The sequence below is a fragment of the Sebastes umbrosus genome, chromosome 1 (assembly GCF_015220745.1).
Source record: "Sebastes umbrosus isolate fSebUmb1 chromosome 1, fSebUmb1.pri, whole genome shotgun sequence".
NCBI lineage: Eukaryota > Metazoa > Chordata > Actinopteri > Perciformes > Sebastidae > Sebastes > Sebastes umbrosus.
Genome location: NC_051269.1, coordinates 42,536,154 through 42,550,707, shown reverse-complemented (window position 1 = coordinate 42,550,707; position 14,554 = coordinate 42,536,154). Strand labels below are relative to the sequence as shown.

The window sequence follows — 14,554 nt, the reverse complement described above, 5'->3', positions numbered from 1 at the left end:
GATACGTCGGCACGGTTCTGGGGACGGTGATGTCGGTCTGTCGGTCCGTCTTTCCACCATTGTGGACTGAAATATCTCAACAACTATTGGAAGGATTACCATGAAATCTGGTTCAGACACTCATGCCATTCTGATGAATTGTAATCTCTTCAATGATCCCTTAAAGCGGGGATAGGCAGGTCTGTTTTGGCGTCATTGGGTAGAAATAACCTTTCAGTATGTTGTAATTTAAGAGGTCTAAGAGAAAACTAGACTTGTGCACCTCCTCTTGGCGGGAGACTTTGGGCCAATCACAGGTCATTTCAGAGAGAGAGAGAGATCATATTGGCTTTTCTACAAATGCACATGCGCGTGCACGTCCCTTCGGATGATGAAAATTCTGATTCAGCAGCATAATATCCTGCAGGATGTAGTTTCTATTCCAGCATTGGCAACAACTGTCTACACTGCAAAGCAACCCAAAAAAACTAAGACGGGCTTATCAACAAGAGTCTAAAAAAGAGAATCTGACGATATCAAAAGTTTTCAGAGAGAAAATGCTGTATGAAGCGCGTGCATATGCCCGTGCTAGTCTGGTGGGAGGGGATTATACTGTATACATATAACTGCTGCAGGTTTACATTTTTCATTCCTGTGCGTGTTTCGTTGTCTAGTTTTGAATAATTGGATCTTTTTTTTCAGAGAAAGTGTGTTTAATGAAAACAAATTGGGGTTTCAACAGTTACCAGAAGAGAGGAGGCTTAATTGCTGTGTGTTGTGTTGTGTTGTGTTGTGGGGGATGTGATCCATTATTCATACCTATGTTGTTGTTGCTGCTTTCTGTAGGTCAGAACGCCACCTAATAGTCAGGAAGTCTCATTTATATGTGACATTATGATAAAGCTTGTTCTGTGTAATGTACAGTATTTACCCTCCTCACTGGGCCACCTGCTGGTCAGGGTTCACAACTACAACTTAAAGAAATGAATAATTCATGCTCATCTGTAAGGTGGGAAACGTCAGAGCGAGCCAAACAGTGAGACGCCGTGAGTCACACCGCTCACAACATCAACAGATCACACATAGCTGCCAGCTTCACTCTGTTGGCTCGACATCGTGAATCACAACTCAGATATACTGGCAACGACTGGGAGGACTAAAACCCTGAAACAGGAGCTAAACATGAGATCTAAGAAGACTAAGGCTGAGTTCTCCTGAGGGGAGATCTATGAATCTATGAATCTATGAATGGTTGTGTGTGTTGTTGATACTGCTAGACGTCACTGAACAGGCGAAGGTGTGGCGGTGGTTTTGGTGTATAACCAGGGCTGTCGCCAGCATCTTAAAGACTTGAGGTCATGAGCTAAAATCCCCTCAGCACCACCCCACACCCTGGAGAAGATTCAGGAAAAATATAGCAGTTAAATCTTTCATTTTTTCCTTTAAATGTTCAATTATATTTTCAGTAAGTTTTCTGTTCCAACAACTGGGGAAACTGACTCTTTGTGGAGGGGAAATTACTTTTTTTCTCGTAAAGTTATGACTTTATTTTCATAATATTACAACTTTTTTCTCGTAATAATATGACCCCCCGCCCCTTTACGACAAGCCTAGTCTGCTCTGATTGGTCAACCGAACCAAACTCTTCGGACTCCGCTCCAACTCCGCTCTAACTAGCTTTGTTTGAGAGCGTTCCAAAACAGTGTTCATTTCGTTAATGAAAACTATGACGAAATATGTCCGTTAGCGACCTTTTTTTACATAACAAAGATTACACGATGACGAGACGGCGCCCACGTCATTAAACACTAACGGTGACGATATCAAACATGCAATATCTTTGACGAAAAAAGATGAGAGTGATTAGCGCTCAGTCCGTCTCCGTCCTTCTTGTCTCATGCCTCAGTCCTGACTCATATTTTTTTTTCATGCTGGGCGGTGCTGATTGGCTCGAGTCATAACGGACCGGTGGGTGCAACTGAACCGCATCATTAATGAGTGCCGTCAATCAGGAGGACTCGAACTAACAGCAAAAGCTGCATTCTTCATCAGATAATAATAAGATAACATTTTATGTGAAATAAATTTGACTAAAATGACAGAAATGTTCAATATAATCTGATGACTAAATATAACTAAGAGAAGAAGAAGAAGAAGAGAAAACATTTTGACTAAAACTATGAAGGATAAAAATGACTAAAACTAATCATCTTAAGACTAAATCTAAAATAGCTGCAAAAACAAACAAAACTATTATGCAAACGTGCTACTTGATGACATCACGGCGTTACAGAAGAGAAGGCGGGACTTGAATCAGGGCGTTTCAGGCAGTTCAGGAGCAGTGTTTCTCCTTCAGGTCTGGACTTTAGGCGTTGTAATTTTTTACATTTTACAGTCACAAAAAATATATATATAAACTGTATATATATATATATAAAACACATTAAAGGAAAGGGGATACGCATCATCGGTCCTCTTTAAAAAGAGAAACTGACAGTAGAGCGGTGAATATGACCTGACTCTGTTGTACTAATTGAATCAGTGCAGTGTAAATGTACAATATGCTGAATGTACCATGTGTATAGTGCAGGTAAGTGCACCTCTACTAGTGTGTGGTGTCGATGTTGGAAGCGCACGTGAACAACAGATCAGATCCATTACAGTTTGCTGACAGACGGGGACGGGACGGATGATGCTTTTACTGACATTATACGCCTGGTTTTAAAACATCTTGAGGACAGCGGAGCTGATGCTCGGCTGCTTTTTATTGATCTTCGCTCTGCAGCCGTATACGTTTTAATTCAGAAACTTAGACAGCTGGATGTCAACCCTACAGTTATTAAGTGGTAGCTCTCATTTTTAACAAACAGAACAAGCAGGTTAAAGGGTAACGCTGCCATTTTTCAACCTATTTTCCCATGTTTTTGTGTCTAAGTGACTAATAGGGACAAAATTTTCTGAAATTGTTCCAGTATCGAGAGAGAACGCTGTAACCGACAGCGTCAATGTAAAGATACGTCCACTAAAAGTTCTTGTTTTTGCCGCTGACAGGCTCAGATTGTTATTAGAAGTGTCTGACAACATTAAGGAAAGAGTCTCGCTCAAAAAGAAGTCTCGTTCTGAAATCCAAATAAATACGGACGGCCATTGAATTCAAAGACCTCGTCCACATTGTGGAAATCATTTAAATATTCAGCCAAGACTTTGTAAATCTTTTAGATAACACTAAGCTACGCTCTCTGTTCTAGTTAGGTTTAGGCCACAAAACTGTCGTGTTAGGCCTAGTTAAATATCATCATGGTTTGGTGTGAAACTAGTTCAAAACAAAACAAAACGCAAGAAATGATTATGTTTCACACGGGCAGGAACACCGGTCTCCCGGGGGAAAGTTTCTCATATATTATAATTATTATTATACCCGTTATTAAAGGGACTGTTGGTAAGAATCATAAATGTCTTGTTAACAGCTTCACCTGTGTCCGTTAAGTCAACTAAAGTCAGCATCCTGTTGCTGGCGCTTGTGCTCGCTCTACATAGACATGAAGGAGCATCGCTCAACACAGTGAGGAGACACACGTCAGCTAAAAGCACAATATCACTCTATATTTCAGCTGCTTGGCAGTAATGTTAGCTGACCAGACCAAGGTCTCTCCATGCCGTCTGCAGACTTTGAAAGGTATTTGTGATTTATAAAAGACAAATGTTATCCATGACAAAATACGTTTCCTTTCAAACGTAAAAGAGAATGAAATTTAGGTGTATGGGAATGTGATTCTTAGGAGACTGGTGCTGCTACGAACGGTGTATGAGAACAGTCTGAATGACTATCTACTATCTGGCCTGTATTAGCCTTTATTTGTTTATGCTGGACATTATTTGAACACCAGCTTGTATTTGAGAAGTTACACGATGGTATAAACTAAAAAAAATAAAATATGTAGTTTAGGAAGGAAAAGGATCAGGATGATGTGATCACAAAGAAGTCTGACTCTCCTGAAGCTGAGTTTGGTTCTATGAATCAGAGGTAGGAGAAGGAGGAACCGCAGAGAATGACTGTTTTTACACTACCTGCTGACAGACTGATAGACTCCCCACGCTTTAATAGAAAGAAATGATCCACTTGATGTCTTCGAAGGACGATGCTAAGTCCATCTGATTGTATTGAAACCCACCGGGAGAAAATAAATCAAAACGACACCCAGCAGCGAGCAGGCTGCCGTCCTGCAACATGAATCTACCAAGGTGAGTGAAACAACTTAATATTCCCGCTGCATTGCAGGGGAGGAATTGCATAATCTATCATACATTAGGTTGTAAACAATTCCACTGTGAGGCGTCGCTGAATTGGAGGAAAACAATGAGGAGAAAAAAAATCCCAGGAGATCTGTCTGCCACGAATATCTGACTGGGCTCAACGCTCACACACACATCACCATCACACAACGCTCACACACACATCACCATCACACAACGCTCACACACACATCACCATCACACAACGCTCACACACACATCACCATCACACAACGCTCACACACACATCACCATCACACTACGCTCACACACACATCACCATCACACAACGCTCACACACACATCACCATCACACAATGCTCACACACACATCACCATCACACTACGCTCACACACACATCACCATCACACTACGCTCACACACACATCACCATCACACAACGCTCACACAGACATCACCATCACACAACGCTCACACACACATCACCATCACACTACGCTCACACACACATCACCATCACACAACGCTCACACACACATCACCATCACACTACGCTCACACACACATCACCATCACACTACGTTCACACACACAACACCATCACACTACGCTCACAAACGCATCACCATCACACAATGCTCACACGCGCATCACCATCACACAACGCTCACACACGCATCACCATCACACAACGCTTACACACACATCACCATCACACTACGCTCACACACACATCACCATCACACAACGCTCACACACACATCACCATCACACTACGCTCACACACACATCATCATCACACAACACTCACACACACATCACCATCACACAATGCTCACACACACATCACCATCACACAACAGATGAGACAGATCTGAATGACTCGTTGAATCACATGTTTTCTGATCTAGACAGATCACAAAATAACTGACTGGGTCGTCTTATTTCAGTTTGTTGGTTGGTATACACTCCTGATACCCAGATGGATGAAAACAAGTTCTGAAAAAGTGAGTTTTTCATGATGTGTCCTCTTTAAAAGAGTGTATCTTAACAAGAAGCAGAGTCGTGCTGATCTTTATTTGAGGATGTAAATCAGTTGCCGGTGCTTCGTCCTCCCTTTTGGCAAAACTGTCAGAGTCAAAAATTCATCTCCACATTAGTTGTGAGTCAGACTGCGTGCTGTAGTCTCTGTCTACTAAAACACTGACTGTCAAAACAACACAAACAACAGCTCCACTTACAGTTTAGTTATTCACCACACACCACACACACCACACACACACCACACACACGCCACTTACCAGAGGCAGGAGGGCCGCGGTGGCCGGTTTAATTCCTGCTTGAAGTGACTGAGTGAGTCGCTTTGAATCTCCTCCAACATCCCTCTGACATTTTCAGCTTAACCACATCAGACCTAAAAGTCTACCAACGTTTAGTCAACGTCGGGCCAATAACCCTAAAAACAGGCTCTTCCATGTACAATTTGTTCTCAATTATTTTGTGGCGCTGCCAGAAAAAAGCTGAGAGTCGATACCAGCAGCTCTGTGTTTTCTTTAAAGATCAATTTCTATGTGGCTGGCAAGGTCAGCGTGTGGTTTGGAGAACAATAAGAAGGACTAACAACGTATTTCCTGATGATGGATCGGCATAAAGAACTGCTTAGAAACAGAATACATTACCCGTACAGCCTTGGATCGAAAACAAATCCAGACCTCACATTAGGCTACGGCGTGCCGGTACCTTGGTTTAAACACCTGAGCAATTGACACCTGAAACCATTGACTGTGACAGCTCAGCCGGCAGCTCACCGTGTCACACGTTGCTCGGTAACGACGTTGAAGGATCTTTGAGATGGCAGATCTATTAGATCCTGAGGCCTTTAGTTTATTGATTATCCCTGAAGGACAGTTGTGTTTATATAAAGGAACATATTTATCCTCATAGCCCATCACCAGAGGAGATCTGAGGTTTTCTTCTGTGATGAATAAAATCATCTCAAAGCACCGAGCCGTGAAGCAGGTTGTGTTTTATTAAGGTGAGATATCTCAGCAGTGAGAATACAAGTAGACTATGAAGATCAGTCTGGAGCTAAAGGATGGAGAACTTCAGTAAGTCCAGCGGGAAATGATACCGTTATAGCAGCTAAGACAAAAATACAAAGATAATGTGCAAAGAGCTATACAATACTTAGCAATATGCAAATCTTCTCGACAATATACAGCTTAAACTAGAGACCATCCAGCGCATTACTTCTCCTATAGATATACTGTAACTCCTGACGGTGTATGAGAACAGCTTGCTCCTGAACTGACCGTTTAATCTAACCAAAGACATTATAAACTCTCATTATCAGTCTTCTGTGGAAGTAAAACATGTTGAGCAGAGCTTTCATTAACTTGTTGAAATGTTGTTTTCACACCTGCCTCAGTCAGGGCTGCTTATCGTAGACTGTTTATACCCCCACTTGGGTGGGTTTGGTCTGGAGACGTGAAAACATCCCAGTGGAAGCAGCCAGACATCGAGCACTCGACAGCCTCGGCCTCCGTCCAGCAGCTCAATCCCAGAGAGGGTCATTTTTTTAGGTAAGACGGCGTCCAGGAGCCAGGAGCCAGGCAGACAGCCAGGGAGTCATGTTTAATGAAGCTCACTGCAAGGTTTCTTTGTCCCGGCAGCACCCCGGTTCACCGTCTGCATGAAATGATGTTGTCATGATGTTTTTCTGTCTGTCCGTCTGTCTGGACACATTCTGGGAAGAAAATACCTCTAAAACGATCCAACATAACTTCACACATCCGCCCCTGACTGGAGCTCTTATGGAGTTCATATTAATGCCCCCCATGCGTTATGTGAAGACGAGTGTGATGTTACTTAAATATGCCGTAATTAATCCACTGACATTAATGAGCTCATTATGTTATTGTGTCATATATCACAGTGATTATGGGAGAGCATTAGGCGGCTGAAGTGACTTGTTTTAACACCTCAGTGCATATGTTCATGTCCATTCGTTTCTGTGTTTTAGTAATTACATTTCTGTTTGAGCAACATAATCAAGCCCTGACAGAAAAGCGAGGGGTGCTCATCATGTTGCGAGTAGAAGCGACCGTGCACAGCTGCGTGTTATGATTGATTCTTTTTTTTCTCAATCAGAAGCTGAACTCTGCTGCGCCGCTTTGTTCATAAAGTAGAGTTTGTTCGTCAGTTGGGAAACGAAAACAACATAAACATGCAGAAAAAGTTTCATTCCACCGTCCAAACCCACACAGGTGGTGTTCCTGATTCTCCCTGACCACCGTCGACCTTGTCTCAGGACCGTGTGGGCTCGTACAGACTGAGATGATTGACTTCTTCTCCTGTTAGCCGTGTGTCCACTTTCTGTTTTGTATTGTCTGAATGTCCAGTTGCAGTGATTATACCCCATAGAGAGGACTCAAATTAGCCCACAATGCAACTTGAAAATGTTAGTAAATGACCATTTCAAACTTACCACCATATATTTATCACCATGTATTGTGTAGAGAGGGGAAATGAAATATAGACAGCTGCTAGAGTAAATGTAATGTCATTTATGGTGCATGGTAGTGAATAGTGAATGTTTTAGACCTTTGGTTCTCATTAGTAAACAGAGTTTGGGGACTTATATAATTCCAAGCTGCCCAACTTCAATTTCAGCAAATGAAAATATGTTTGCAGAACCTTTAACAATTTCACAAATGACCTGAAACTGGATGCATCAGGGAAACTAAAGGGGCTTTACTTCAGATGTTTTCTTATTGAGTCATTAGGTTGCAAGTGTGGGATCATTACATCATGTTGGGCAGGGCTTTAGGAACACCCATATGGGACACGCAGTACTCAATGGAAAACTCAGAGAAAGGCTGAACTACATAGCAGCAGCATTAACATACACTTTTAGCATCAAGCAATTCAAAGATGAAAAATAAAAAAGCCAAACAGACCTTTTGGTTGTCATGAATTTATTCAGTATCAGTATGAATGCATAGAAGTAGTTATCAATGTCAGCACAAACCACAAACACACCCTAGAAAATACAGTACAGCTTTGAAGACTTCAGTGTTATTTTTGGCACACAACATTCAATCAACTCTAACGACTAAAGAAAGAAAAGGAGCTGATGAGCTGAATCTGAGATGGCATCGGGTGTTAAGGACAGGCCCATGTGTACAATAAGTGATATATTCTGAGTCCTAATTAAAAGGTAGACACTTTCAGACGCATTCAAAAGCAGCACACCAGATCAAAGGCTTTAGCTAATTAGCACTGACACCGCTAATATGCCCCCCCCCTTTCACAGTTTCATTATGAATGTGTCCAAACAGCTTCCTGGATAACGCTGCTTTTCACGCTGTTCAAAGATAGGCCTTTTAATCCTCTAAGTGATCATGAGTCGCTGCTCCACTCACAACTTTCTTTTTGTTTTTTAACCAGCAGCGTGAAGCTGGAGCAGTGGAAGATAATTCATATGAAAATACATTAGAAAATCATCACAGCAGCACCTGCCAGCTGCCACTTCAGGTCCAGTCAACTGCAAAACACATCGAGTCCACAGAGGATGTGCTTTCATTATTAAAACATTCACAGCAACATTAACATCTCTTCTCGTTTGGTCAACAGCTTTGTCTCTAACTCGTCTCCCTGAGCTTTCCAAACACTCCACAGCTACTCTCTACATTTCTCTTTGCATTACACAACTCAGGGCGTTTTCACACCTGTAGTTCGTTTGCTCTGGTCTGAATCAGGGACCAATATTGCCTGGAGTTTGGTTTGTGTTCACACGGCAGCATTTACAAGCAGACCAAAATTTTGGTGCGCAAAGAAACTGCTCTCCGATTGGTCAGAATTTCCACGCTGGAAAACTCCCGGAAGTAAACAAAGAAGAGCAGATTTCCAGAACGCAACGATGGAGGGACGACTACGCGGCTTGATCTCGGTCCTGGTCATCTTTTTGTTTTTTTACCTCGTAGCAATTTTTCACTCGAGGCAAACGACACAGTTTGAAAATGAGGCAACTTGGAAACAACGTGTTGATGCACCGAAGGAGCATATCAAGACAGTTCAGGAGGAGGCGTGCATTAATAGTGGAAAAACCATGCAAACAGTGATACAAGCACCAAATTTGGCACGATGATAAACGATTGGCCACTTGAAAATCCAAGCTGGCGGCCATTTTTCACGATGGCCGCCAAATCGACCTGCTGGTTTCTCTCTTAGAAATTCATCTACTTGTTTGATTTGAGTGATCTTGGTGTCAAATTATCTGTTTTCTAGCATGCTGGATCTAATTTTGATAGTTTAACAAAATGTTAACGGCCGTTTTGTGTCTGTTTAGTGTCTGCTTCCTCATGAGAGCATGGGGGGTCACAGCATCCAGGGACTTCCTATTGGTGCTGATGGCTTTGTCTCCTTGCGTCGCAATGACCGTGCAAGATATTTCAGCTTCACACACACTTTCTCGGTGGGAAAATGAAACAGCTGGGTCTTGATGCTTGATTCCCTGGCCGCCATATTGCAGTTAAAAATGATTAAAACTAACAAAATAAGATCCAGCATGCTAGAAAACAGATAATCTGACACCAAGATCACTCAAATCAACCAAGTAGATGAATTTCTATGACAGAAACCAGCAGGTAAATTTGGCTTTTTCCATTCAACCGAACTAAACAAGGCAGGTGTGAATACGCCCTGAGCTACTCATAAACCCAACAGGACACGTCTCGGTGTACTGTGCAAAGTGTGAACACCTTCCCTCCTTCTGCAACTACTCCTCCAGGTTGATGTCTGGATGTCAGTTAGCATGGCTTGATGTGATGTCTCATTGTCACAGCCCTCGGCGTCTGGTACCGACGCACAAGGCACCCTGAGACGCAGCGGGCTTTCAACTAACTCCAACGTAAACCCATCCGCGTCATCATTAGACGCTCAGAGCAACTGCTCTGGAAGTCAGGTGGTGATGTAGAGCGAAAACGTTCAGCGTACAACCAATCTCAGGTCTGTTGACGTTATCCTGTTGCCATTTCTTCATGGTTGTACCTAGGTGGCTAGCTATGTAGAAAGATGTGATCCCCATTCTAAATCTTGCTTAATATTATTATAAGTAGAACAATGATGACCAAAACCACGGAAAGAAAACCCAGGACCAGAATAGTGTTGATGGTAAATGTCCTGGAATGAAGCAATAAGTTACACAGTGCGATGTTGACCCAGAAAGCTGTAGTATTTGTTGTTCTTCCTGCATCCAGCGGGGTATATACACATCGGATTTCTCCAGGTAGCCAGGGGGGCGCCGTGCTCTATTTGCCGCTCAAAAACAGAACTTCCTTGTTCTCTTCACTTGTATTGCAAACTAGTTACATTTCCGACAGCGGAAATGGCATACGAGTGATATGAGTGCAGGTGATGTTGTGGACGAGGGTACATTTTAAAGTATTTTGGCTGACGTGAATATTCAGCCGTATTTATTTGAACCGGAGTATACGGGCGAAGAAATGCCACGGAGCGAGGCTGTGGCTGCAGCGGGGACCCTCCAGAACCTGAGCTGCCTAAGAGCAAACGCTGACAATTACTTTACTCCGGTGACCCCGCGGACCGTCTGGATACGTGAGGCTCATGACGGGGAAAGGAAAGTAATTTTCTCTGAATGAACAAACGACAGCGCACGGGGAAAGCTCCTGTGGGTGAAGCCGCCCTCGTCAAGTGGACTGATAGCGCCTGAAACTCTGCCGACTGGCTCCTCTACCGGGTAATAGAGCAAGGAGTCCAGTGAGACGTTCGTCTGTAAGCACGCCATGGATGCGTGCTGGCGCACGTCTGAAGAGTGAACCGGAGTAACGTTTAACATTTCTTTACTAATAAAAGTGGAACGTTTGTCGTCCTTAAATACAAGGTGCAAATCCTTAGTATCCATACAATGGATTTTATATCGATATCCGTCTCCCGTGAAGGACAACTTGCCGAGTACCTATCGATGTAGTTGGATCGTAGGAACATAAATCGATGTAGTAGATGAATCGTTACACCCCTAATTGCTGTGGACTACATTTACCATCAACACTGATTGGACATCCATATAAAAAGGTGGCAAATTTTCCCTTTAATTAACAGTAATCTCTCCGCCAAAAAAGTTACCTATTGAAGCTTTAAATCAGCATGAAGAGGCAATATGAGTATTTCATCTATGAGTCAGCAGAAGATGCACAAATACTTCAGACTTTTCAAATGTTTTAGGTAGAACTTCAAACTAAAAAGGCTTAGTTAGTTAACATAACACACAAACAAACTGTACAGAGCTCAGTGAGTATTCTGTCTGTGTGTGATGGAGAGTCTTTAGTGTGATATTGTTCCAGCTGTTGCATTGATCATATTGATCCAGAGATCTATTTTGTCTCCGTGTACACAGTAACATGTGTAAACATCATTAGGAGAGTTCTGTATGTCTGACTACAGACAACCAATCAGTAGTAAAACCCCTGAAATCTCCTCTGAACAGGCCGGCTCATTAATCACTGAACACTTTTCAGTTTTGGGATTTTGATCTGGAGACGACAGGAACACACTGAAACAACAATATTGATTTGTAGAAGTGTGGGAATGTTATTTTTAACCAGTTAAAGTGCTCAAAGTGTTTAAATTTGTCACGTTTAAAAGAGACAAAACGATAAAATCCTATTGGGCTCCCTGTAAACATTAACCGAGTGCATTTAAAGGCATTAAGTACAAAAACTCATCAATGGCTGAACTTGATTAATGAACCACCGCTAACGCTATAATGATTACAATATTATCTAGACGGAAAAAAACACCAATTTATAGTAGAAGTAATAAAACAAAATGCTAATGAGGAATGAAGAAGACATCATCTTCTGAACGGAGGTTAAACATCACCATTAGATTATGTTTGACAGTTATAGTTTTCAATTATCTCGTGTTTCACCTCTCACAACCGTTAGAACTGAGATGCAGGATTAATTAATATAAGAACATCAAAACCTCTTTACAATTTCATGGACTAGTAATGTATCGTATCTTTGACTAATGACAATATTACATTTCCTGAGATGAAAGAATACGTCTCTAAAACGCTGCCCGAACATTTAACATAAAACCCATCATTCTCCTACTGATGAAGATTTAAACACGTCTTTTTATGAGAACTTGAGGGGAGTGTTATTGTTTCAGTATGACTTATTCCCTTTGAATAACTGACAACTTTTACATTAAAAATGTAAATAAAAATACCAAAGCGAAAGCTGTTATATATGTGCAAACAAGCACTGGATAATCCCCCCTCCCCCTCCGCCCCCCCCCGGTCATAAATGTCAAATAAATATAAAGTTACTTCAGTGCCTTTAAATGTCACAGCTGCAGAGCAGACAGTGTTAACGTCAGGATTAATGCGGCTCAGACAGCGGTGAATGTTGATCCAACAGATCCGGAGCTGCTGCACATCATGCCGGTCACCAGCGGTGATGATCCCTCCCCCTCCAGAGCCTCCGCTCCGATCAGGCCCTGCCGGTGCAGGTTGAGGATGGAGTCGGCGATGATGCGGGCGGTTTTCTTCTGGTATCCCCCCGAAGTCACCATGAGTATGGGGACGCCCCGTCGCCTCGCGGCCCTGAACACAATCTCATCTCTCTTTACAATGCCCTGGCAGAGAAAGACGAGAGGAAACTGGTCAGTCTATCCCGGACCGAGGAGGGCAGAGTAGGGTTTTGCCGGTCCACTAGCTTATACCGCTTTGATTTCATGCAAACCGGCTGAACCGGCATTTGTCATTATGACACTTAAAAAGTAGCCGTCATCAGCAACAGGTGCCGACAGCGTCACGGCGCTAAATCCAGCGTGTATTGCATAAGTAATACGCAATATGACAACGTGATTAACATTAGGTTTGTGTTAAGGTTGTCAAAGTTAACGTGATAACGCCTCAAATTCCTTTTAACGCATTAATGCAACTTGCGTTTCTTAGGTTGTAGCTGCTCAGTTTTAAAGCTAGAGTGAAGATACTGGCATCATATGAAACTACAAAACCTGATGAATTCATCGGTACCAACCATGTCATACTAGTTTGTCGTGAAGGAGGTTAAATAACGCTCCAAACTTACGCTAAATTTTGGGCGAGGAAAAACTGTCATGTCCATTTCCAAAGGGGTCCCTTGACCTCCGACCTCCAGATCAGTGAATAGAAATGGGTTCTATGGGTACCCACGAGTCTCCCCTTTACAGACATGCCCACTTTATGATAATCACATGCAGTTTGGGGAACAGCTTGTGTCTAAAATCTCATTGATTATGGAGCAATTTGTACCACAATGACTAATTGTGAACATCATTAGTCATGACAGAAACACATGTTCAACCACAACTTTAAATAACAATTATTAAAGTCTGCACTAACCAAGTTTCTTTTTTAATTTCAGGCCCAAATAACAAATTAGCTGTGCAACACACATCAGTGTAGCGTCCCCACTAACACATTCTGCAGATTCGCCTTATTTGCTCCAATTATTCTGTGGAATTTGCAGGATCACTGGCAGGATATCTCTGCACACAGGAAGTCATAAATCCAAATTTGGCTCCTGCGGATCAGCTCTCAGGATGCTTTCAAATTTCCTGACAAATTAGCTTGACGAAGTGGTCACGTGACCCGACACAGCTGAGCCTGCCACTTCTATATATTCACATATTTCTCCTGCCAATGCAGCACAGCGGATACCGAATTTGAACTTTTAAAAAATGGTTCATCTTTTAAGAGGATTTCTTCAGAGTAAAGAGAGTAAACTGATCTGAAGATGCTCGTCACTTTCACTCTTCAACACCAAACTAATCAGTGCACTGTAACAGACACATTGCTACAGATTGGTGTCACCTCCATCCCTGTCTGTAATGCCATCTAAAATGAACAGAAATCACATAACATTGGTCGATGTGTTTGGGTTCATTTTGAGGGAATTTTGCAGTATATTTGCCTAATGTGATAGTTCAGTTGTTCCCAAACTATCTCTGATAATGAGTTGATAATGAACAAAGGACAGATGTAGGGAGATCAAGAGAGAAAGTAATGCAACAAAAGTTTGAAGCTGAAATACAGGATGCTAAAAGAAACACAGATAGATAGATAGATACGAGATGGGAAAATATATTTCAGACATGCAGGGTTTCCGATGTTACAGTCTCCTTAATGTTCTCTATAGACAGTGTAACAGTAGGCGAGGCATCATTGGAGAACTTGCAAGTCTTGGGTGGACAAGAAACTCTCTTTGTTGAATCATCAGCATAAGAAAATGAGAAACTGTGTTCGAA

At 42.3% G+C, this 14,554-nt stretch overlaps 1 protein-coding gene across 4 annotated transcripts in view; it reads right to left on the bottom strand.

Annotated features, from left to right (window-relative positions):
• The window catches only part of hdac11 (histone deacetylase 11), a 51,275-nt gene that overhangs the window by 10,714 nt on the left and 26,007 nt on the right, over positions 1–14,554 (bottom strand). Inside the window, exon 11 of one of the 4 annotated variants that reach the window (XM_037783683.1) lies at positions 6,151–6,922. The exons of 1 other annotated variant lie outside the window; for it this stretch is intronic. In XM_037783683.1, coding sequence (XP_037639611.1) covers positions 6,869–6,922 — 54 coding nt within the window. In that variant the 3' untranslated portion in view covers positions 6,151–6,868. Of the gene's footprint in view, positions 1–6,150; positions 6,923–11,460; positions 12,899–13,413; positions 14,510–14,554 lie in introns of those variants that run through there. 2 more of the 4 variants (XM_037783657.1, XM_037783666.1) reach the window with 2 other exon arrangements.